Source organism: Dermacentor silvarum, chromosome 5, assembly GCF_013339745.2.
Source record: "Dermacentor silvarum isolate Dsil-2018 chromosome 5, BIME_Dsil_1.4, whole genome shotgun sequence".
NCBI lineage: Eukaryota > Metazoa > Arthropoda > Arachnida > Ixodida > Ixodidae > Dermacentor > Dermacentor silvarum.
Genome location: NC_051158.1, coordinates 26,780,915 through 26,805,376, shown reverse-complemented (window position 1 = coordinate 26,805,376; position 24,462 = coordinate 26,780,915). Strand labels below are relative to the sequence as shown.

Genomic DNA, 24,462 nt, shown 5'->3' with positions numbered 1-24,462 from the left:
CTCCGAGCGACGGCAAACAACATTACCTGGGTTCTGTCCAGCTACGCTTATTTGCATGTTTTTTTAAGGTTTGGTGCAAGGTACGTGGGGCACCCTGTATAACTCGACTGACCTGCAAACTTTTCAACATGAAACTCTCACTAACTGATAATTTCGCCAAGGAATTATTTGACTTACAAACGTAGCACTAAAGACTGTATTTATTCATTCCTAGTCCATTACAGGCTCCTAAGTGGATGGAGCATAGTGTAAGGGGGTAACGTGATTAAGTACGGCACATAGGTCGACAAATACACTAAATATACCATATAAAGTACGTAATCACATACGCGAAAATGCATTCGAAACGCAGGATTATTTTATTTTTATTTTAGTAGATTACGCAGAGAATCCAACGGCTCGATTGAAAAGCGTAGGTATAGAAAAGAACTCGAGTCACGTAAGGCTCATAGCAGTTCGCGACTCGTGCTTTCCGCAATGGCAGCCAGCTGCGGCGACATGCGAGGGCTGTCTCCGGGGCAGAGGCCCGCGAAGTCGTCCAGGAAGGCATCGAACACCGCGACGGGGGCGTCGCCCATGTCGTCGTCGTACGCCCGGTGCATCCGTTCCTGCAGCTGCTTCGGTCCCGCGTACGCAGCCACCTGCCGTGTACGGTTATTACCAGTGATTGGCGGTATATCAACCGACGTGTCAGTTGAAAAGTCAAAGGATCTTATTCGATGCGCCCCGCGCTAAGTAAACTAAGTTCCCTGTGGTTAAGTGCCACTTTTTGAGCTCGTGCCGAACCTGCAGACTGGCACCTGCTGCACCAGCTCAGCCCTCTATACGTCTACCCCAAGTGCAAGAACTGCTGTGGATTTCTTCTGGCACGACGTCTGCATCAGGTGAAACCAAACGGCGACGTACGGATGACGCCACGTTGCAATTGTGAAATAACTGTAGTGAGCTGGAGCACGTACCTCCTAAGCTGATTCATGAAGTGGAGGCCATTCGAGCGAACCAAAGCAATTCACCCGTAGAAATTTATTCAGCTGTCTATTTACCCGTCAGACCATAACCTCCTGCACTGCTTACAATAACTACCAGCTCGCCAACAAAAGCGTGGCTGCCACTGGTGCAGTAAAGCCGCGCCACCGTCCTGCACAAATTGATCCTCGGCATTGGGAGAGCAGGGACAGCTTTTGTGGAGCCCTACTCCCGCTCCCCCGCTTGGAACTGCAGCAACCAGCCACGAGCAGTAGCCAGATTTGGACGAAGGTTGTGGTCATACTGACGCTGCAGCATAAACTGTGACTAAATATGAAAATATAAAACATGATAGATAAGCCCGGAACTATATCCTGATGCGCAAAGATATTGCCTGTGTACACCTCGTACCTCGGCAGTGCTGCAAGTCACTTGTAATATAGGGAATAGCAATCGGCCTATATATTCTAGCTTTTCCGCCGTCGACTTTTAGCCCTGTCCTGTACGTCTGACGCCGCTACGGCTGATAGTTGGAAGAGGACGTAGTCTCTTTCAAGAAGTCTTCAAGACACGCAGAGCGCAGCTTGGCGGTGCTGTGCGTTCGAGTCTCTTGGTGGCATGCCAGGCGCGTCCTATAAACGCGACGTCAAGATGGCGTACCCGTAAAGTTTCCCCACAATTATGCCTTGATGGATATTTGGCGTTGCCATCTATGAGATTTTCTAAAAGAGCTCTGTAATGCCATAGGAAATATTGCTCTACCTTCCCGGCATTCCCACGCATGCAGCAAGACGTGTGCACCCCGTTATTCCCCCTGACAAGCTTCAAAAACTCCTTTGGGAAAACATAGCCCCCGAGATTGTCGGCGCGCGGCGTCGCACCTCTCCAGATCTCCCAAGCCACGGTGATCGACGATCGAGCCCGCAGTCGTAACCCCCTTAGTCCAAAGGGGGAGCTACTTACGTAGTACAGTATGGTGGCGTCTAGCGACTTCTCGATCTGCATGATCGCTATGACGCACTCTTTGTCGGTGGGGTTCACAATCACCGGCTTGACGTTGCACACGCTCTCGAAGCTCGTCTTGTTCGGTCGCAGAACGAGGCCGGAAGTGGGAGTAGGGGCCGATTGCGCCGCCGCCCCGAGCGCCACCGTTCTCGTGACGAAGGTGTCGCCCCCTGCCTGCGTGGATTTCGCCGAGGACCGCACTACAATGGCAGTCGGGGTGCTATTTCTAGCGTGAATTCATTACCGGAACTCTCAGTTAAACATGGTGGACTTTTTAAAAGGGCAGTGCAAAACTATTTGGATCATGGCCGAAGAACGTACGTTCGCGATCTGAATACATGCAATGCTGCCCGCGAATACACGCAAAACGCCTCGAGAGGACAGTCGCACGGCAATTTTGCGTACGCTCGGGGGCTTCTTTCGCGCTCGGCAAAACACGTTTATGTAGCACGTATTGAGCAATAGAAAGCTGTATCGGGAGTGTTTCATGTTGCTCTACAATTTACTCCCTGACACTTTTCATCTAATTATAATATTCGAGAAGTTATTAAATTCATTAAAACTGATAGTGTAATTAGGCGCAATACAAAAAAAAATATTCCGAGTATCTCTAAGCGACGACAAACAACATTACCTTGGCCAGCCACGTGGCATTTGCATATTTTTAAATCTTGGTGCGTGGTAGTTGGGACACCCTATACAGTCGACGTCAGGCTAGCGAAGTAAATGTAGCATAGAGTTCCCTACAATAATTAATTATTGTAGGAAACTCTATCGAACGTACAGCGATCCGGCTTGGAAGCTGCACTCGTTCCACGGTCGAGAAGTGACCCGAGGCGGCTCGTGAGAACGTAGCCTCCGAGATCGATCGGCACGCGCTTTCTACAGCGCGCGCCGCCCGATCTCGGAAGCCATGGTAAAAAAAAAAGCACAATGCTTCCACGTGCTCGTTCCTCACCGACATGCTGTAGGCGAACTTCTTGCGGTAGGCCGCGTTGTAAGCGTCGCGTATCTCGCGGAACGACGGAGCAGCGTACAGCCTGGCGCCGCTGCAGTCCACCGACGACCGCGGCCGCAGCTTGTGCGTCGCCACGACCACGTGCTCTACGCTGTCCAGCACGGGCTCGAGGTCGTAGGGGCCGACGTAGCGCGGCAGCGGAGGAACCGTGAGCATCACCTTCACGCGACTGGCGCCGAGGCTCTCGACGAGCACGTGAAATAGCTGCGGCTGCCTGAGCACGTCGCACTCGTCTCCGGGGTGGTTCCAGTCGAGGTTGACGCCCTTCGTCACGGCGCCACGGGAAATCGACGAAGAAAAAAAATACATCACGTAAAGAAACAGATGCCAGTGTTTCTCTGATTCTCGAACTCACTTAGTGCAGTAGCCATGTGAAAACTCGCAATAAGCATTAAGTCAACGCGACCATTCCGTCCTCTCCTCCTCGAAAAGCCTGGTGGGAAGAGTGGGGGGGGGGGGGGGGGGGTTGTGTAAGTGTCCACCCAGTGGACCTGTCCAGTGGGTCTGCTGCTGAAGTTCTGATTGGCTGGGCCTGGGTCCGTGTAAGAAGGAGACAGGCGCCCCCAGTCAATCGTTACTTCAGCAGCAGACGAAATGGACATGTCCACTAGGTGGACATTTACACAACACCCCCGTGGAGACCACAAGGTGACCGTTGCATGAAATGGGAACGTTGGCGCCTTCCACGCGCACATTCTACGTAATAACAACAACCCAAGCTCCAATAAATGATTCATTCCCTTATCTCCACGACTACGAAAACCAGGCGATACTAGTAAAAATCCGAGGACACCTAAGCACTTATGGGTTGTGAATACGAAAGAATTAATGTCCAATTGAATGCAGCTGAGCGGTGCTTCGAGTTATGAACTTGCTACGAGACGGGTGGATGTCTATTTTGCCCTTTCATTACCTTTCCTGCACATTGCGGGCTTCCTCAGAACTGATTTATGCCTCTAAAGTAATATGTTATGGATAACGTATACTATCTGGCATTTTCGTAGAGTCCTTATTTTTTTTCTTCTCGAAAAAGAAAATAACTTTTGAACCATTCGCCTCCTACACGGGACCCCCTAACACACAATACAAACGTGAAGCAATACTGACTTTGCTTACGTCATAATTGGGTCTCTCCGACGAGCTCGTGTCGTTCACGATTCCTTCGACCATGGCCTTTCGCCACGCGGAATTCCGGAGCATGCGCACAAAGTCTGCACTGTCGCTGCGGCGGCCACCGAAAGTGGCGTAGAGGGGACTTGGCCTGCCTCTGTGCCGCAGTCTACCCTCCAGTCTCGAGGCCGATATGTTCTCGAAGAGCTGGGCGTCCAGTGGTCTTCGAAAGCCGCCACCGACGCCATCGACGGCCGGACTGAATCGACTCAAGGACAGGCTGTAGAAGATTACCGCCGAGCACAATGGCGCGGGAATCTGGAGGGGAGTGTAGGGTCTCTTCGGGTGGAAGAACCTGAAATTGTGTCAGGGACACTTTTGAATTAGAGCTGATCCCGCTACCAATGATGCCACCCGCTGGAAGTGTCATGAACATCAGCCCCTGATATATCAATATCTGCAATGCTGTAAGGTAGTTTGTTGTCGAACTCAGGGTATGGAAATCTTGAACATACATAAATGCACGTATAGTGGTCAGCGATTGAAACGCGATACTCGGTCCGCATGGCAGCCTATGCTTCTTGCGCTAGCGCTGAGCGCTGGTTGATCGCTCGGACGCCAATTCATTCACAATGGCCTTCGATTTCATCGTGTATAACGAAATACATCAGCTCGGTGTCCCCATAGCGCCAACCGGAGCGAAAAAAAAATCGCCAGCAGCCATGCGCTGAGAGTGTAACATTTTAATCACGGAGCACTACATACAGTCTACACACGAAACAGAAATAATCCCAGATGTGAGTAAATGACTCGTCGCCTAGCGTATCACCAAATGAGAGTTTAATATACTCCATTCATATGGAGCTTTAGTTAACTCCATCTCTCAAGAGTTATAATGATGTTCCAATAGGAGTAAGTATTACTTCATATCTTAGGAGTTCTTTAGGTGTCCCAATGAGAGTGAATATTACTTCATTCCAGGAAGGGGTCTTTAGGTATTCTAACTGGAGTGAATATCACTTCACTTTATTTTAAGTGTTCATATTGGAGTTGATGATACTTAATTTCTCGAAGGAGTCTTTAACTGTTCAATTTCAAGTGAATATTACTTCCGTACTGACAAGGGTTTAGGGCTTTCATATGACGCAAATAGTACTTCCTTTCCCGAAAGGGTTCCTGAGCTGTTACAAGTGGAGTAAATACTATTCTATTCGTGAGAAGAGTTACTCAATTTCCTGCTACATTATTTGTGCTTTCTTTTTCCTGCAACGAAATGAAGGCACCAGTTTCGTAACCTGGCTTGAAGACACTTACTATTGACCGATGTACTGCATGTGCAATGCTATGCACCTGTAACAACCTTTACCGTAACTTAGTTTGTTTCCCACCTTTCTAGTTATATTTTCTTAGATTTTAAATTTATTTATAATACTGCTCCGGATATTAATATAGAATTGAAGTATAGTAAAAACATTTATATACCCATTTAATTAACCGCACTTTCTCGTCTAAACAACTGTGTTCGAAATTAGACACTTAGGACGGCTTACGTGGGGGAATGCCCAGGCAAGCCTGAAATCTCGACTTCAGCCCACACCAAAATTTGCTACGACTTCTCGCAAATCACTTTGTGATTCCTGCGAAAGACACCGGCGAGCATCGAAATGATAAGAGGGTGTGAGCTCGTAATACCTACTATTGTAAAAAAAGAAGTCTTTTTAGATTGCCGCTATCTAGTTTCGCACAATCACCACCAGAGGGAACTTTGACGCTGGTGGCTCATGGCGTCGACTCCAAGAGCGTCCTCTCGCATACGATGAGTTTCTGACGCAGTTTTGCCAAGTTTAACACAAAACTTGATGAAAATTCTTTGCCCCTTGAAGTCTGCCATAATGGTTGCTAAGAAATGCGAATAATCAGTGAAACATTGCGTTGCAAAACACAACACTTCGCAACAGAATGCTCTTAGATGCAAGTCGTTCAGCACATTGATCCACAAGGCGTACTGCTAGCCATAGCTAGCGGCGGTAGTAGTGTACCACACTCAGTTTTCCCGCGCTTTTCAAGTTCCCGGAACTTTTGGGTAGCACCTCGTATGATCGCCCGTGACCTCCGAGACCAGGCGGTCCGCGCGGAGGTCGTGAATCGCGGACGCCATTGATCGTCGCTACTCACTCCGTGTCGAAGACGCAGAACACGGGCCGAAACTGGGGCCTCAGGTCGGCGTCGCCCTTGTACGGTGCACTGTAGGCTCCTGCGACGGCGGCCAGAGCAGAGGCGTTCTCCAGCTGCCTGGATGCACTGCCGTTGCACGAGATTGGACGTCGGCGTCTTCCACGTACACGTCCTATAAGTAAGATAGAAAATCGCCCCGGTCAGAACCTTAGCGCCGCATACTTAGGCGGTGATGACTGTGATGTCTCGACAGCTGAGCGCGGACGCGTCACAGACCTTTCTTGTACAATTCCAGGGGCAGCTTTCCCGCAGGTTGTCGATATTAACGAAAAAGGCTCGCCGTAACTAAACGAGGCATACCAGGCTGTGTTGACTTGCCTGCCTTCTAACGGCCACCACTCGCCCGTCGGATTCCGTTTCGTTTTGGGAGGAGTGCGAGACAGCGTGCCGCTTGGCACCGCCGGCAGCCGAGGTGATCAGGGGTACGAGAACGAAGGCCAGCGGCAAGAGTATCATGGCGCCCGCGGCCGAGCACAGGATCCAGGGTTGCCAGAGCCGAGTCCTCGTGACTGCCGGTAACGGCGACTCCGCAGGCGGCTCCTGTCAGATGATTCGAGTCCGCGTGTGTTGTGACCGCATGCGTTGTATACAGAGGTCGTGAGCGATCGGGTGACTAACTGTACAACCGGGCACACAATTGCTTAAAGTGTTATGAATCACTGATGCACTTTTAAAGAGACTCGGACACTCCGTAGACTATCCATAGGGTTTAGTAGAGAACTTTGTCCATAGAGTTGTATTTTTGTCTGTATAAAAACTGCAAGGTAACAATAAAAACTGTAGTAGGAAAGTCCGGATGCGCCCTTGGTGGCGTGTAGATATACTGAAGTACATAAGTATTAACAGCCTATAGACATTACTCAACATAAAGTGTAAAGTTGATAGTCCGGGCAAAATCTGTTGACAGTGGTGTAGATCTGTGACAATCTGTGACAGGGTGGTTGTTCTACACGCTTTTTACAGCAGTGTGTAGAACAACCCCTCTGGACTTTCTATAGATAAAGTAGGTATAGTCTTCTAAGGATGGAAGTAGATAGGCAGGGGTATAGTTTTATATTTATAGCCCCGTTGTAGTACAACCACTGAAAACACGTGTGAAGACGTAATATAGCCAGCATTTTCAAGCCTTACAGTTCTCGAGACCGTGTTTCTAATCTTTGTTGTACGCTATATGAAATTCTTGTATGTTCAATTTTTACATACCTGTACATGCGCCACATCCTTCATGGAAAAGCCGGAGCGAGTGCCCGCGGTGAGTGAATAGGCGTGGTTTCTATGCATTTGAACCGCGATAGACCGAACGTATGAGCCCCGGGACAAGTCATCCGGCTCGCGTTCCCGCCCGACCACTTTAAGATTGTAACTTGCGCATTGCTTTTTCACCGTGTTCATACTGTTTTTGTGAACACATTACTGAATTCTGAGCAAGTCCACTGTGTGGTCGTTCTGATTTGTTGCACAACTTGTGGTGTAATCTTCAGGCACGGCTTAGGTATATCGCTTCAACTGTAAGAGGGTTGGTGCCGAGTTCCAACGTATTCATAGAGCATAGAGGACGCCTGTGACCGAAAAGTACGTTCTACATCCGCACCCATGGTCACGATTTGTGCAGTTAACACCTCCAGGACTAGGTTTAATTATTACGTGTACAGAAATGTCCAAGAAAGTTGACGGGCTTGATTAAAATAAATTCTCGTGTTTTGCGCGCCAAAACCACGATCTGATTATCAGGCACGCCGTATATAGCGGGAGACTCCGGGTTAATTTTGATCGCGTAGGATTATTTAACGTGCACACAATGCCATGCATGGTACGCGGGCGTTCTCGCATTTCGCCCCCATCGAAATGCGTCCGCGGCGGCCGGGATTTGATCCCGCGACCTCGTGCTGAGCAGCGTAACGCCAAAGCCTCTAAGCAATCACAGTGGGTTGACGGGCTTCATAGCCGCCGCGGTAGCTCAACTCAATAGTTAGAACATCGCAATCATCATGCGGAGGTTGTGGGCTCGATTCCCAGTGGCGGCGAACTGACTTTTCTTTGGCTTTAACTTCACATTTGCTTAATAAGAACCTGAAGCATATCGTAAAGTTAAGCCTCATGCATGTTCATTTGTGCATGTTCATTAAAAAACAGCACATTAATGTTTTTAGGCTTTCCTTGGCTTCATCATTCATTTGCTTCACATGGTTGTTGCTAAAGCTCGAGCCCTTCTATTATACCGCGTATATCTTCGCTGTATACTAAAGACGTAATTATAAACGTGGTTCGTGCGATGCTAAAGGTATACACGGCTGACGCCCGTTTCAGGAAGCTGCTATCGAATGAGTACGCACGACCCAGCGAAGGAATATCTCACCTGTCTAGGCTCAGCAGTGACAGACCACTCGGACTGAGAATGGGACCTGAACTCTACTGTGGGGACTTCTCTACTCTCAACGATCGGCGGTGGGGCCTGCACGTTGGTGCTATCCTCCGTCGGCATCGACGGGGGAATAACGACCTGCGAGAATAAAAGAAGGAACCGAATGGCAAGATATAATCAAGCAATTAGCATACGAGTTTAAACGGTGAGTTCTCACTCGCCGACCGAGTTTGCATGTGTACAAATCGAGTTGTGCTCGAACGCGCTGTGGCTTTGTTTTTCAACAACGCCATGCAGTTAAAATGTTGGCGGCGTCATCGCCATCATCGTCACTGCAGACATTCGTAGCATGAGAAAGGCTGTGAGTAACTCACGTAGATTTTTAGCTTGTTTTTGCAGACAACGCCAGTAAAGAGAAGTAAGGAACACAATCATGCAGGTGAAGCTCAGACTCCACCTACGTGGTGATGTTCCCAACACTGAGTTCCTAACACGTTTTTTTAAGGCGAAGCTGTTATGAGCTAGGTTCTGCAGGATTGTGTCCGCGTGTAGAAAAAAACTATCATCATCAGCATTGACTCAAGCGTCGTCGTCTTCTTCCGCAGCTGGCTCGTTGGCGTCCCTCGGTTTGCGCTCGTGCCGTTGGATGGCAAGCGCGTGCTCGGCGCGCACTCGGCACGGCAACCAACGACACGTAGAATAACACCAAAACGATGCGTAGAACAATTTCGACTGCATGTGCGTGGTGGTTTGGCCCCGTGTGTGTCGTGGTTTGGCACCATGTGCATGTCGGTTTCCCGCTAGTCTCCCTTACCACAGGTGTCAAAACGGATGATGGATGGCCCATTGTTATAGTAGGACGTTCTGGCGGGCTAGTTGGTTCATAGCTTTTAGACGTTTATAAGCTGCGCAAGAAAACGAAGACACAAGAAAGAAAACACACACGACACCACGAGCGCAGACACCACGATCGCGACACCACTGCGCTCGTGGTGTCGTGTGTGTTTTCTTTCTTGTGTCTTTGTTTTCTTGCGCAGTTTATAAACGCCATTGTTATACCCTTCGCCACCGCCGCGATGCCTCTTTCACAAGTGTCGCGATACTCGGCGGCTGCACATCCCACCAATCGTTGTGCCCCTTTGTCTCGTGACGTAGAGATCGCACTAGCGCTGTTATCAGCAGTTGCCCTTTGGACTCGCTATGTGGTGGTGGTGGTGGTGGAAAACTTTTATTTGGTGGAAAACTTTTATTTCGCTATGTGACGGACGCTCGTTTAGCCACATCTTTCAGGATCACGACCTGACGATGCCGTGCAGTGTGCCGCGGCTATGAACACTGTGGCTCACACGCTACCCTATGACGATGGGGCGGACTTGGTGCAGCAAACACACTACTTGGTCATCGCACCGGGGGAAAATAAGACGCCGGTGTCCTTGCTCTTTAATGAACATGCCGAAGACGCTTAATATGGTCAATAATGATAATTTATTAATTCACTATAGCAATATTCACTATAGCAGACACACCACAGTCATAGCTTCGCTGGCTATGGCTATCTTGACACTAGTGGAAGGGCTCGGAATTTTCTTAACATACGTTCAAATCACGATGTTCCCTAGTTCCTCAACCGGCCTGGATCGCCCACGTAAGGAACTCGTGGTCTAACAACGCCATGAGTTCCTAACAAGCGTAATTTTGACGAAGCCAGCACTTGACAACAAAGTGAATGCAATATAACTGTTGGACTTTTTCATCTTGAACAGGTTACCCGCATCATCATTATCGGGAGGTTCATCCCAATGTTTCCTTGTTATCGACACCGTATATTGGCAATAGCTGCGTTCGATTCGATTTACACTTAAGACTGCAGATACGCGCGATAACAGTGTGTCTGTGGCTGTAAAAGTTACAGAGTCACTTCAATCTCCTTACGTGCATTGAATACGAAAGCATTCTGGACGTGTCGAGACGTACATAGTATTTTGACGTCCATGTCACGTGACATTGCCGCATGGCGTCATCACTTCGTCATGGGACCTTGCAACTTATGGTTCTTTCTTGGTCGCGAGGCTCTGTCACATGATGTGATCACTTGATTATATGCTCGAATTGGGCACAGTCAATTTTGAGGGTGGGCCACCAAAATTTTGAGGATGAGCCAAGTTCATTTCGGGAGAAGGCCAAGTCTGTTTTGAACGTGGGTCAACTCAATTTTCGAATAGGGCCAATACATTTTTTTGGTCTAGGCCACGGCATCCGTCCGACGCCATGGCTGTTCACCGTGGGGATTTCGTAGTTCGAACCGCGGCAGGTCTAGCGCCGGGAACGTGACTTGGTCAGGTAGGTTTTCTTGCCACCGGAAGTTAACGCCTGAGTTTCCACTTCATGGGGCACATAAAGCTTTCGCCTTAATAAAGCATACTCACGCCCACACCGAGATAGCTCGAAGATGGCTCCAGTTCGGTCGCCACTGTTGTGGCAGGCTCGGCCTTTGTCGCAAGTCCCGTGTCAGGTGCCCCGTAGTCGTCTGACGTCAGTAGGGCCGCCTTTTCGCGATTAAAAGACAAAGATTTGCCTCGGGATCAACGGGCCTACTTCTATATTCAAACACGTGTGAAACGCGGAGACGCTCTCGTTACACAATGGCTTCAGCCGATTTGAATTAAATCTGTTGCATCTGAGAGAGCTAGTTAAACACAATTCGTAATACGTAATACATCAACTTTGTACGCTTTAGGTGTCTCAGTAGTTGCTGTTTACAAAAGTTTGATATCATTGGTTATTGTTTAGTTGTAAACTTGATGGCTCTCGTTTTTTTCTCCTTATTTTGAACAATTTTTGGCAAGAAATTGATGGCATAAACCAAAAATCTGCTTCAAACAGCTAATATACTTTAACCATATCTTTTACATGCCAAATATTTCATCAAATTATATACAGTAAATACTGGGCATAATTATTTATCCGTTTCCATGCATTCATGTAGGAGCACCTGAGGTAATGCTTCCTCGTAACTGCTTGAAATTGTTATGAGCCGATAATTTAATGTCATTCTATACATCCGCTATGGGATTTGATTGCGATCGAAGTGCTTCAATTGATCGGGATGCATACGCAGCATCCATAGTAAGCATTCGCAATGTTCGAAGTTAGGAAGGAAGCTAATACGAATGGGGTGAGCTCTGGCCTAACTAACCCGAATGATTTTGATTGCATTACATTTTGGCAGGTACAACTGGGGACGATATGGTGGATTAAGTGGGAGTTGCATTCGAATGCGCTGCGGTTCTCTTTTCAGCAAGAACCGCCACGAAGTTGACACGTTCGATCAAGTTCGCCGCAATCATCTTCACCATTCTCAATGCGATAAATGTTGTGAGTAACGCACGTAGAGTCTTAGCATTTTATCAAAGGCAATACTTTTCCAATGAACATCGCTTGATAGGGACGCACCCAGCTTATTCACTATATGATTTGACGCTCTGAGAGACGTTTGAATTCAACCAGCGGAAAAGAAATCTAAGTACAGTAATCTTTTTTTTTTTTTTTTTTGACCTGCCTTTCGTTTTCGAACACAGCAGAAGCTTGCGCGATATAATGACACAGGTATTGAATATTTACATTTATTCGCATTAAGAAATCTGCTTAAAACTTGTGTATTTCTTGTGCTTCTTAGTTAAAGCCGCCAACGTTATTCTTACATGCGTTCCACGCACACTTACATCAGCTAAAGGGCTTTTCCACTGAGGCGCCGTGGTCTCTCCGGTCTCCGTCTGGTTCTCCCGTTGCAAATCAGATGGTGGTTCCGAATGCGTAGCAACCCCGTCCACCTGACAAAAATAAGAACCACCGCGTTGCGTATCGTCCAAGAATTTTGAGTGATATTTCTATTCTCTACAAGGCTGAGTAACGCATAAATAGGCTGTATTTCTGATGTAGGGGTAGTAGAACGTTAATGTCTATTTTGCATGCATAGTGTAAGAAAGGGGACAAAAGCAAAAAAGAGCGTTTGGCACCTTACAAAGGCTTCTGAATCAGTAGGTCGCAAGATAAACGAATATGTTCTTGCATAAAATGAAGTGTTGCCCATCATGTAGGGCATAAACAAGAGATAACACATAGATATTAGGCACTAACTATAATGTAGCTAATAAGCAGACAGTTATGCAAGTAGTAACAACCAACACAATTCACGTATAAGTATATATAACGAAAATTGACGTGTTGTAAATGGCAACGCCGGGCTATGCTAGGTATAATGCCCATAAGTCCTTTGTTTCTGTGAGAAAATATGTTTACACTAAACAAAAATATTTTGATTGAGGCGGAAGCTCAGTTCCAGATTTGTTCATTTTTCGCATTGTCGGGTATTTGCGTTTATTATTTTTCTATAATTATTGTCGTATGGCAATCGTCGCAAATAATTCTTGCGGTAAAATGATATATCTATACTGACATCGAAAGCTCACCAGCAGTGCGCCAATGGTTCCCTGACCATGGTCTTCTTTGGGAGCTGCTCCTACGGTGTCACTGCTGCCGTCGTCTAGGCCTGTGGTGCTCGTAGCATGAGTTAGGCCTGGCCCTGGTGCCTCGTTAATGACCTCTCGTTGATCGCCAGAAAGAGTCGTCGAATTAGGCTCTGCGGTGATCTGTTCTTGAGGCAACAGTCTTTCCAAGACACGAGACGCCCTCTCCGCAAATCGTCCCCGGCCGACGGTCGTTGAGGTGGACAGCGACGCAACACCTTCGGCGCTGTCTACGACAGCGGGAAAGACAATGGTCGACGGTTCGGCGCTGGACACCCGTTCTATGGAAGGCGTCGCGCTAGCTGCAGGTGCAGTGTCCTGGTGGCGTCCCCGACTGGTACGAGCCGGAGACGCGGAGATCGATACCTTCCTGGAAGCGTCGCTCGTGGCAGGTCCGCTAGTGGCTGCAATTCGAATGTTGCCCGATGTCCGGTGTATAGAAACAGGCGTCCGTGGTTTCAACACATGACCTCGCGCGTATGGTTCGTAACGAAACCATCCCGACGCCACAAAGTTGGGGCACCAGCAAGATGAGAAGACGCGTTACCATGAAAAAACGCGAAAGCGAGCTTTTCCTCCCCTGACAGTAGTAGAGCTACTCTATATGCTACCAAGGGTAGCATATAGAGTAGCTCTATATGTTACAGTACCTCTAGACGATGGATGGATGGATCCTGTGAGCGTCCCCTTTGAAACGGGGTGGTGGGTTGCGCCACTAAGCCCTTGTTATTATTTTGCCTAATGTCCTATCTTTATTTTTGAGAAACACGCAAATACAAACAATTCCAGGCATCAAATTTTTTGAACCATTACTGCGAACTCTGTTTCTGTACGTCTCCGTTGTTTGTGGTCTCCTTACTTTTCTGCCACCAAAGCTCCAACCGCCTCTTACTAATCTCCACAGCGGACATGCTTACTTTGCCGCTGCTATCCCTGTACCCCAGGGCTTTAAGGAGGGCAGAGGAGCCTAGACTTGCAGCTGGGTAGATTTCTTCACATTCCAATAAAACATGTACCGTCGTTTCTCTAGCTTTACCACAGCAAGCACATGCGGCTTCGTCCTTGGTGTACTTCGCTTTATAACTGCGCGTTCTAAGGCATCCTGATCTCGCTTCGAAAAGTAAGGAGCTTCCCTTTGAGTTTTCATAAACTGTTTCTTTCCTGATTTCCTTTTTTTCCTTTGGGGTAGCTTGTCATAGCAGGTTTCTTTTTCATTGCCGCCAGCCATAACCTTGTCTCAGCCTCCCTGACTTTGCGTTTGACGTTCGTTGTTGCCGTGTTGCTGTCCATACCGATCGTATATTTGCTGGTAAGTTTCCTAGTTCTTTTCCTCCAGTGTGAGTCAATGTTTGGCCTGTGCAAATACCCGAACACCCCCATCTTGCACCCCATCTGCTTTCTTTCATTTTCCTCAGTCGTTCCTCACAATAAATTTTACTCTGAGCCTCCCTTACTTCAAAATTTGTCCAGCCCATATCACCCCGCACGCCTTCATTAGAAGTCTTCCCGTGGGCGCCCAACGCGAGGCGTCCCACTCACCTTTGGTTGCCATCGAGTCCTGATTGTACCCCTGACTTCAAGCAAACAACCGCATTTCCAAATGTAAGCCCTGGAACCATTACACCTTTCCACATAGCCCGGAGCACATCGTACCTATTGTATCCCCATGGCGCTCTGTGTTTCAATATAGCCGCATTTCTCTTCCCTTTTGCTATTATTGTTTTTTCCTATGTCTCTAGATATCTACCGCCTTCGTGTATCCATATACCTAAGCATCTGTATTCTTTTACCCGAGGTATTTCCTGGCCCTGTATCAACACTGTCTGTTCACTGTTTTCATTGAATACCATAAAACCTGAATTTTTAACGCTAAATTTTAATCCTAACTTCTCACATTCTTCCCCGCAGATATCGGCCAGACGTTGCACATCACTTTGCTTGTTAGCAAGCAACACAATGTCGTCAGCATAAAATAAACCTGGAAGCTGCTGCTCAACTATTGTGCCGGCTTGTTTGTATAAGAGGTTAAATCCGATAATGAATCCTTTTAGCGCTCCTTCCATCCTTACCACGTACATCATAAACAGCAGCGGGGATAAAGGGCAACACTGTCTCAGTCCCTTGTTGATATCAACTTTATCATCGCTTCCCATCCCTTCCCATTCAACGTAAACAGTATTTTCTCGCTAAATCTCCCTCAATAGTTGTATGCAGTCGTTGCCCATACTTTCCCCTTCTAGAATATTCCACAAAATGCTGCGATCTATACGTTGTCATACGCTCCGGTGATGTCTAGGAACGTCACATATAGCGGTTTCCTTTCTTCTCTGGATATTTCAATACACTGAGTAAGGACAAATGAATTATCATCCAGCCGCTTACCGATTCCGAAACCACTCTGAAGTTCGCCCAATATGCCATTATTCTCTGCCAGACAGCAGCAACACAACACGCCGCCTAGCGAGCGGAATTGGCAAAATTGGAAGGACGCAATCCAGGCTCACGATGTCGCTTCGGGACTCTTATTCGGAAGTGTAAAGAAAAAAACAAACAAGAATCCTAAGCATGCACCCATATAATATCGCCTCATACAGCTTATATTGTGATAACTGCAATATAGTAATTGCTATAATTATATGACTCTCACTTAATGGTTACACAACCAGAGGTGCTCGTTTAATATGTGGTTCTGATGACACCACGGTGAACTCATTTTCCGCGCATATAAATCACCGGCTTCTGTACTTGATTCGATGCTACAGAGTGAAAGATAAGATAGTGTATCATATGAGGACCATTTCTGGCACGGCAGTCTCTAGACGGAGTGCGTCATGACACCCGAGTTGAAAGGCGGCTATTATAATTTCCTCTCGCTCTTAATTCATTGTGGTGTTGTTAGCTTGATGCAAGACAGTGGTCATTGTTAGATAGCTGAAATAAAACTGCCTAATGATTTTAGCACCTGAAATATATACAACTCTTCCGCATCACTGTCGTACGCGTAACTGTATCCGATAAAATAATCTAGTCGGAAGCAACCTGATAATCCTGTTAACGTACTGTTTTTCACAGGGGCCTAGCTTGCTTAATTGAACTCATAAACTGTTTACATTTCAGAACTGAAAAAAAAAGAAAAAAAAAGAAACAGAAATGCATGCGTACATTTGGTGATGCAGAGTGCCCATTAAATGCTACTTTACCCTTCATTGTACAAGAGTACATATATTTTAAACAAGTGCAAGACTCGTAGAAAACAAGGTATTAGTTAACTCATGCAACAATATAAACAGAGTAATCGGAACGTGAGCGGAACATACACAAATATCCTCGAGAAAGTGCCGAAACCGGGACCTTGTGGCTAAGTACTATAGTTCCCTGTTGAATGGCAGTTCGCTTTTCTTTCAAGTAAATAGAAACGGTCTGCGCATTTCTCGCAAAAATGTTCCATTTGAGGTCAGTACAAAATTAGTTCACTGCAGTCATCGCGTTTCATCACAAGAAAATCGGGCCAGATCGTTCACAGCGGAATGCCACCGCGTATACATTTCAATGTGGGCCGTGTAGGTACCGCCTATTGCTGCCACCTATAGTTCGATCTCGCTGAGAATACGCGGGCCCGTCTAACGTGCACGTGACACACGCAGGTGCCTCAAAATTTGTGGCACCTTCAAAAGCTTTGACAAGCCGTGTAGGGCCTGTAATATATGACATTGCATAGACTCATCTATGCTGCGTGGAGACGTGCCAGTAAAATTACTGGCGCGCTAATTATTGGCGCAAACTAATTTCCGCGCGAGTGGCCGCCCGAGGCACTCTGGATGTATTCGCGGGCTTCTATCACGCTCGGAAAAACACTTTTATGTAGCACGTATTGAGCAACAGAAAGCTGTGTCGGCAGCTTTTCACGTCGCTCTACAATTTCCTCCTTGAACCTTTTCCTCAAGTTATAACATTCGAGGAATTTGAATAATTAATTAAGACAAATTATGTAATTAGGCGCAATGCAAACAATAAGCTGAGTAACTCTAAGCGACGGCAAACAACATAACTGTCCAGCTACGTGGCCATTTGCATATCTTTAAAGTTTGCATGGCTCAAGTTACGTGGGACACTCGGTAGATTGCAACAGGGCACGTTTGTCTGCTGCATTCTTTTCATACCATAAGTCCGCACTGTACCAACGTCTTCAGCTTTTCGCGTTGCTAACCAGAAATATCCGATTCGGCAAGTCAAATCGTAATGGCTAACGACTACAGTGAATGCCCCGAAATGTGAATGTGTACTCACATTGCGAGCCTGTCTTCAATGGCCGAGCAGATCTGGACGCAGCTTGCGATCGTTTGGGCCCAGGCGCACTCGATGGGGTCGGTCTGCTGACCACACGCTTCGCAGGCTTCAGGAGGTTCGTCTGGCTGGCTCTGGAAATGGACTCCGGACGCGACGTCAGCGTCTCGTCAGTTTGAGCGGCTGTGGTCCTCTGATCACTCTTCAGAATCGCCGTTCGGTCCACGCGATCCGTCGGGACCACAGCGTCGTCCCGGCTGTGTTCAACTGAACTCGAACTGATGCTGGTCGAAGATGACGAAGACTCGCTTCCGGAGCTGCTGCTGCTGTCGTCACTCGCGTAGCGTTTCTCAGAGGAGTTGCGCACAGAGTGACTGGCCTTGCGTTCGCGACCGCTAGTGGCGGCACTTTCTCGCAGAATGGGCCTCCTCGAAGTGTTCGGGGTGTTCGAGTGGTGCCTCTCGGGGATTCCTACACGTGACGTCAGTTTAGTGGACCTCGTTCCACCGCCTTGCACGCGTCTTCTGTGTTTCTTCAGTTCTAGCTCCGAAGTGCTCGAGCTGCTGGACGAAGAACTGTCGTCCGAAGACTCTTGATCAGCGGGAATGAAGCTCTTCGTCGACGTAGGGGCGGCGGACCTCGACGGTACTCTAGTGTCGACTCTTCGTTCCTTGCTCCGAGGCGTCCTTTTGTCCCTGATCCTGGAGAAACGGACGCTCTGTGCGGGACGCGCCTGAGAGTCTTCGGTCCTGCTCGGTGCTCTCCGAGGCGACGATTTGATGGACGGAGTCCTCGCCGTCGCCGCTGAAGGGCCTACGCCGCTTTCAGTACCAGGAATGGAGGACCTACCCAGAGATCGCTTCAGGTCGACTCCAGGCCCTCCGTCACGCCCTGGACTGGGCGTGGTGCGATGCACTTCTGCGAGCCGTCTTGGCGATGTGTGTCTGGTCGGGTACCGCCGATCCGGGGGTGACATTGCGGCGATGCGGTCACGTGTTTGGGGAGTGGGCTCACGTGTACGGCGAGAAGTTACGGCAGGGGATTTGTCCGATGGTCGGCTAACCGGAGTTCTTCTTCGTCGAGCCAGTGGTCTTCCAGTATTTGTGTCAGCGGCTGTGCTTCTGACGCTCCTGGGAGTGCGTCTTGTGGCGTCCGCGGAACGCGACAGCAGTGTTCGCGCATTCTCCCGGGCATCTGTATCTCTGCGAATGCTGAAATCAAGCGATTACTGGATAATGTTTTTATTTATTTGTAAACACTATAACCTGCGTGTGTGGTTATTTTTGTGGGGTGTGATACAACCTACCCTGACACGTAATATGTGGCAAAAACAACAACATTACTAAAGCAAGTTCACATGCCACGATGATCTAACATTTCAATACGGCAAGGTCAAATTAGCACGCATCAAACAGAAGTGTAGCACCGTTAGCCAATAAAAATATATAGAACTATAGCAACGACAAGAAGCTATCGCTTTCCGTACATTGCAAGATATCAGTCTAGTACGTTACGATAAATACAGTTTAGACATATTTCGCGATAAGAAAAGTGGAAACTAGTAATAAGAAAGACCATTAATAAAGAAGGAGAATGATCGTCGCTTAGTTACAGTGAAATGAACCCCACGAATCTTTCTTATATCTTATCTCCTTTTATTTTGGGCTCGTCGAACTAGAGCTCTGTGCCGTTGTGCAAAACGCATCAACATTGTGCAAGTTGACTGGGCCTGGTTTGAACTGTGATGTTATTGGCGACAAACAAATACTTACAATTAAACTTCTGCACCGAGGTAGATCGAATTAAAATAATGAAACAGCTAAATCAAGCATTTAACTGACGTCCCCGCTTGTTATCACATTCTTACCCAGGGACCTGTGTCTTATGTCGGCTAATTCGGATGGTTGTTGTGCGGAAGTTCCAAGCGATATGACTGATCGAGCTTAATGCCACAAGGGCTACCATTTCCATACAGCGCTTACCAAAATATTAAGTGCGTGGCACAGAAACAAATACATGGCTTGTGAAAAAAAAAACTGCTTCAGCAGTGATCAACAGTTGAAGACTTGCACGATACGATGGCAACCATTGGTTTGTGGTAAATACTTTAACTTTTATTGTCGCGAAACCGCACATTGAATAACGCAGGATGCCTTTCTATACGGGCCCAGATAAATTTTGACGACTTAGGCCTTTTTTTTACGCGTACCTAAATGTCCCTTCGCACGAGTCTCTTCCTCTATAGACGTTAGGATGGATAGTTGGGCGTGTTGGTTTAGCATGATCTGAAGTGAAGGCGCGAAAACGACGACGGACGAAGAGAGAGCACACACACACTCTATACACACACTCTATAGAAATACGGCTACTAATTGTGGGGAATTGAACCCGTGATCCATTCCTGCCTTCCTGGGCAGCGGAACGCCACAGCCCCTGAGTTACCACATGGCAGGTGCGGCAATCACCAGAAACTTTCTACGAAAGAAAGCTTCAGGCAGCCTCTAAAAAAATGACCGCAGCTTGCACTAGTGGTGCAAAGCTGGAGCAAACAGCGGAGCTTCTGATCGACCAAGCTACAGCCGAACAAGCTATACCGACGACGCTGGATACTCAAACGCAGACTCTCGCATTGTGCGAGAGTCTGCGTTCGAGAGTCTGCGAGAGTCTGCGTTTCGAGTCGCATTGTGCGAGAGTCTGCGTCTGCGGGATCTACGACTCGACGACGCCTCTTCTCGGCTGCAGCTTCGGCACGGTATTCCGGATCGGCTCGCCGCCGACGCGCATATTCTCGCTTAGCCGTACGACGAGCTTCAAGACAAAGCCTGGCGAAGCGTTGACATGTCTAGGCGAAGCGTTGACATGTCTAGGCGAAGCCAGGCACATGTGGTTGCCAGGCGACGCGAAGCGACGTCATGGCTATAGACACAGTTTCTGGTCTATGCTATACGGGCCAACTCCCGGTTGGGACCAAAGACAAGTAAGGATTGCACGGCCTGCTTCTATGTCAAAACCCGGGGCATGGCTCACGGACTAACGATTTTGACGTCAGCGAGCATACTCGCCGGCGCTCTCACCTGGCGGACCTTGTCTCAGCGTAGCCCTCGCCTTCCAAGCCGCTGCCGAACTCATCGGAGCTGGGAGAGCTTTCGTCAAGGTGCTTTGTTCTACGATTTTGTGGATTCATGGCTGTTTCCTGCCCCGATGAAGTACTTCTTCTTTCTAGACAAGGCACGGACTCACGGGAGGCGAGTGGCCACGGATGGGATGAGAAGAATGAAAAAGAAGAGAGGCGAAAGACAGCGGTTGCTTATTTCATTTGACCTCATTGTCAAAAGAAAAAGTATTTTCCCCTCCCGATTCATTATTGATCCCCCAGAGCAGGTTGCTCATTTCATTAATGCAGAACAAGGTTGGCCAGACCCACTGATCTCCACTAAAATTGGTCCCTCTAGTGGAGATCCGTGGACAGACCGCGCCGTTATCCTCAGTTAAAGTAATTGAGTAAATGAATTTAAAGACGACAAAGTGAGCGATGAACCAATATAAAACCAAAAAATCACCGCCCCTTCCACTCCGTGGAGATGGTAAAAGAGATGGCTCTCCTTTAACCGCCTCCTCTCTTCCTCTGCTGGTCACGGGACCTGCCCTCCCCCGGCACGGCTCTCATCCTCTCTTGGTCAAGTGACCTGCGTGACGCCAGACAGACAGCTAAAGGTCGACTAAGAAAAGCTCCGCTGTTAAAAATCAAAGAACCGAGAGAAATATTTCTTGGCCCATCCCCCATAGTGGGTAGGAGGCACATGATTGATAGGAAACAACAAAAGAGAGAGAGAGAAAGCACGGAGAGGAATGGAGGGGAAGTAAACCTTGGACGTGGGTATTACCATATTACCCTCAGTTCAAGAACCCATGAGCCGTTGGCGTCCGGCGAATTCCTTTGAAAAGGTCAAGCTGATCAGTTGAAAATGTTCTCGTTTGAAGTTACCGTTCATGTGTCGCAATTCGAGAGACACCCTGAGGTGTCCTTTCTTTTGATGCACGACGACGAGACCACTGACCCAGTCTGTCGGTTCTTCGGCGCGTCGCAGAACCCCTGCCGTGTCAAGGCGGTCAAACTCCACTCGTAATGATTGCGTTCGAGCGTCGTCGTCTTTGTCCACAGCTGGCGCGTTCGCACGCGCTCGTGCCAATGCTCTGCGAGGTGAAGAAGAGGTTTTGCGCGCTATGCTCGGCAGAGAGATAAAGAAAATGAGAGCGAGAGAGAGAAAGACGCATTCACGGAGCGGGTCTGCTGGAACGCGTTGTCGGCATTGCAACGTGGTGGAACGTGGTGTCGGCATTGGAACGCGGTGTCGGGGTTGCAAGCTGCGCTAAGCGACGCGCAGTGACGGCCGTAAGTCCGAGAGACAGAGAGATACAGGCATTCACGGAACGGGCCTGCTGGAACGCGTTGTCGGCATTTCGGCCAGCTTCGCTGCGTCTTGAGCTTTGCGCGGCCTAATGCAAGCTTTCGCCTTTTTCTTCTTCTTCTTCTTCTTCCCTTGCTTCCAATTGCGATAACAATTTTATGGATGCTCGAGGTCCATTCTCGCCGTCGCTTTCGCCGTTGGTGTGCTGTCCTGCTATTGAAGACGCGTGCGTGGCCCGCACGTCGTGGACTGACAGCCTCCATAGACGTGAAGCGCGTCTCTAAAATAGATGAATCCACTGTTGGCAACATTAGCGTTTCTGCTGAGCCGCTGTGTAATACCAGACTGGTGAACTTCAAGCTAAATTTACGTAATCCTATTTTTGGACGCAGACCAAAGCCAAACATTTTACATTCAGTCTCATCTCGTGCAAAATCGAGGTTTGACACCAGCAACGCCGCTGACACGCTCCTCACGTACCACGCCAGCTTTCTGAGACGCTTTAGACCCAGAGCTAAACCCTTAAATTGCTTTCAATACTTCGCCTTCGGGCGACACTGACAATTTATCTATTTGAATGAAGAGGAAGAAACCGACCGAATGAACGCACACAACAAACACTTTTTAATTTGCTGTGTTAATTTTTTCAAAGTCGTCACTCAACCTCTCCCTTTTCATTGGCTTCTGAATCCGACTTCTGGGTGTCAGTGCTGTGTTCGGCATCGGACGGGGCAGACGGGCGTCTTAACGTCCCCGCGGTGTCCGAGTCTCGACCTTTCGCGGTCGCCGCTGCCAAGCCCCGAGCTTCCGCTGCTTTCGCCGACAAACTGGTCGTGCACGTGGCCAACACCAGGCTTCTCGTTGCCTGAGAAGATGCCGGATAGACCGTACTCATCTAGGATGTTCTTGATAAAGTCGGGCACTTGTGCATCAGCGCCCGTAAGGCGGTCGTCGCGAAGGGTCGAAGGATGGCCATCAGCAACGGCGCCGTACCGGGCCTTGAACGCGTTTTCAAACGTTCTCGGGAATCCGAGCCTCTTGAGTGCCGCGAACGCGCTGGCAGGGCGTGGCCGCTGGGACATAGAGTTTATGCGGTAGGTTTCCCTGGCGATGGCGCTTAAGTACATCCGGCACACGTCATCTATCACGTTTTGACTCACGAGTTCGCCATCCTGGCTTTCTCCCTCGCTGTCCGAGTCGGCTGGTTCCCCCGAAATGTCGTCGGTACGTGCGGGACAATGTGGCGGCTCCCGGTGGTGGTCGACCAGCGACAGCGACGAGCCGAATCTGGCCCGAATCTCCGGAACAGACGCGCTCGGTCCGGCAGCGTTGCTGTCCTCCACGGCGGGCTCGCGCCGAGTCGACCCATCCTCAGAGACCTCCTCCTGTTCTTTTTCCTCGCTGCGTTCGTTGCAGCTTTCACCCTTCTCGTCCATGGTGTGCAGCCTCCGGGGACCAAGCTGGGAGTGTTACGTAGACCGAAGTCGCAGAAGTCCTTAGAACACGAAAAAGGTTGGCTGGTTAAAAGCACCTTGATGATGATGGTGATGATGATGCCTCAATCAATGGCACAACCCACTGTGGGGGATAGGCCACGAACCGGGTGGTATTATGATAGAAATTTAAAATAAAGTAGTTTAGAAATAAATAAGTAATAAAAATTCAAGGAAAATAAATAAATAATTGAAGATGTGAAACGAACCGATAATAAAAGAATTAAGTAGTCTATACTAAGTTAGTCAGCCTTACCTAGATAGGAGTATGAATATGAATTTAATAATTAATTAAATACAGTAAAGGAGAGACGTAAATTTTGAATAATAATATTAGTACTAATATAATTGTGATTTTGTGACATTACTTTTTGAATTTTCTAAATCTATAATTTATTGAAGAATAAATAAATCAATCATGGAAAGATGGGAAAATATTAATAAGGCAATCTTTTTGTGTCACAAAGAAAATTATAAATTGCTCGGCAAACATTCCCGTGGCCATGTCCTAATACCGTGGCTCCAAGTGAGAGTATAACTGGACTGGTTAAAGGCAGTCCCAGATTGCGAAGTGGGATTTCCAAACATCGTTGTCGATGATTAGAAAAGCGCCGACACGATAATAAAAAGTCATCGATGGATTCTGGTTCATTGCAGAGGTAGCATAATGGGGATGCAGCCAGACCACATCTGTGCGAGTAAACATTTAGTTGTGGAATACGGCAACGCAGCCTTGTAAATGTTACTTCTAATTGCCGGTTAGGACACCACTGTCGGTTCCAAGAATAATTTAGATGTATAAAATTTGTAGATTTTGCTAACGCGAGGCTTTTCTTGTCTTCGGTCAAAGAAAAGCTGTCTATATCTGGCTGCAGTGATATGCGCAGTTGCCGGCAGCACAGATATTGCCGGACTCTTTAATGAAGCTCGTGCTAAAGAATCAGCTATTTCATTAAGTTGGATGTCTCGGTGGCCTGGTATCCATACTAAATGGACTAACCTTAAGTGGGATGGAGCTAATGTGTAAAACGTGTTCAAAGCCTGTCGAATTTGT

General features: G+C 48.1%; 2 protein-coding genes across 2 annotated transcripts; both read right to left on the bottom strand.

The window, feature by feature from the left end:
- Positions 1–446: 446 nt before the first annotated feature.
- Positions 447–8,816, bottom strand: LOC119454017 (uncharacterized). Its single transcript, XM_037716032.2, has 6 exons — positions 8,765–8,816; positions 6,275–6,446; positions 4,106–4,454; positions 2,930–3,253; positions 1,930–2,145; positions 447–641 (listed from the first exon to the last, which is right to left on the bottom strand). The coding sequence occupies exons 1-6, from the start codon at positions 8,814–8,816 to the stop codon at positions 447–449; spliced, it is 1,308 nt and encodes a 435-aa protein (XP_037571960.2).
- Positions 8,817–17,465: 8,649 nt separating this feature from the next.
- LOC125945661 (putative protein TPRXL) lies at positions 17,466–18,482 on the bottom strand. Its single transcript, XM_049667872.1, has one exon. The coding sequence runs from the start codon at positions 18,480–18,482 to the stop codon at positions 17,466–17,468; it is 1,017 nt and encodes a 338-aa protein (XP_049523829.1).
- Positions 18,483–24,462: the final 5,980 nt, after the last annotated feature.

What these genes read in the sequence shown, in the direction of transcription:
- LOC119454017 (XM_037716032.2), bottom strand. Translation starts at nt 8,816, where the DNA reads ATGCCGACGGAGGATAGCACCAACGTGCAGGCCCCACCGCCGATCGTT. An exon ending in TTCTGCGTCTTCGACACGGA is followed by an intron (nt 4,455 to 6,274) that starts GTGAGTAGCGAC and finishes ACACAATTTCAG; the next exon opens with GTTCTTCCACCCGAAGAGAC. An exon ending in ACGCCACCATACTGTACTAC is followed by an intron (nt 642 to 1,929) that starts GTAAGTAGCTCC and finishes CGTACACGGCAG; the next exon opens with GTGGCTGCGTACGCGGGACC.
- LOC125945661 (XM_049667872.1), bottom strand. Translation starts at nt 18,482, where the DNA reads ATGTCACCCCCGGATCGGCGGTACCCGACCAGACACACATCGCCAAGA.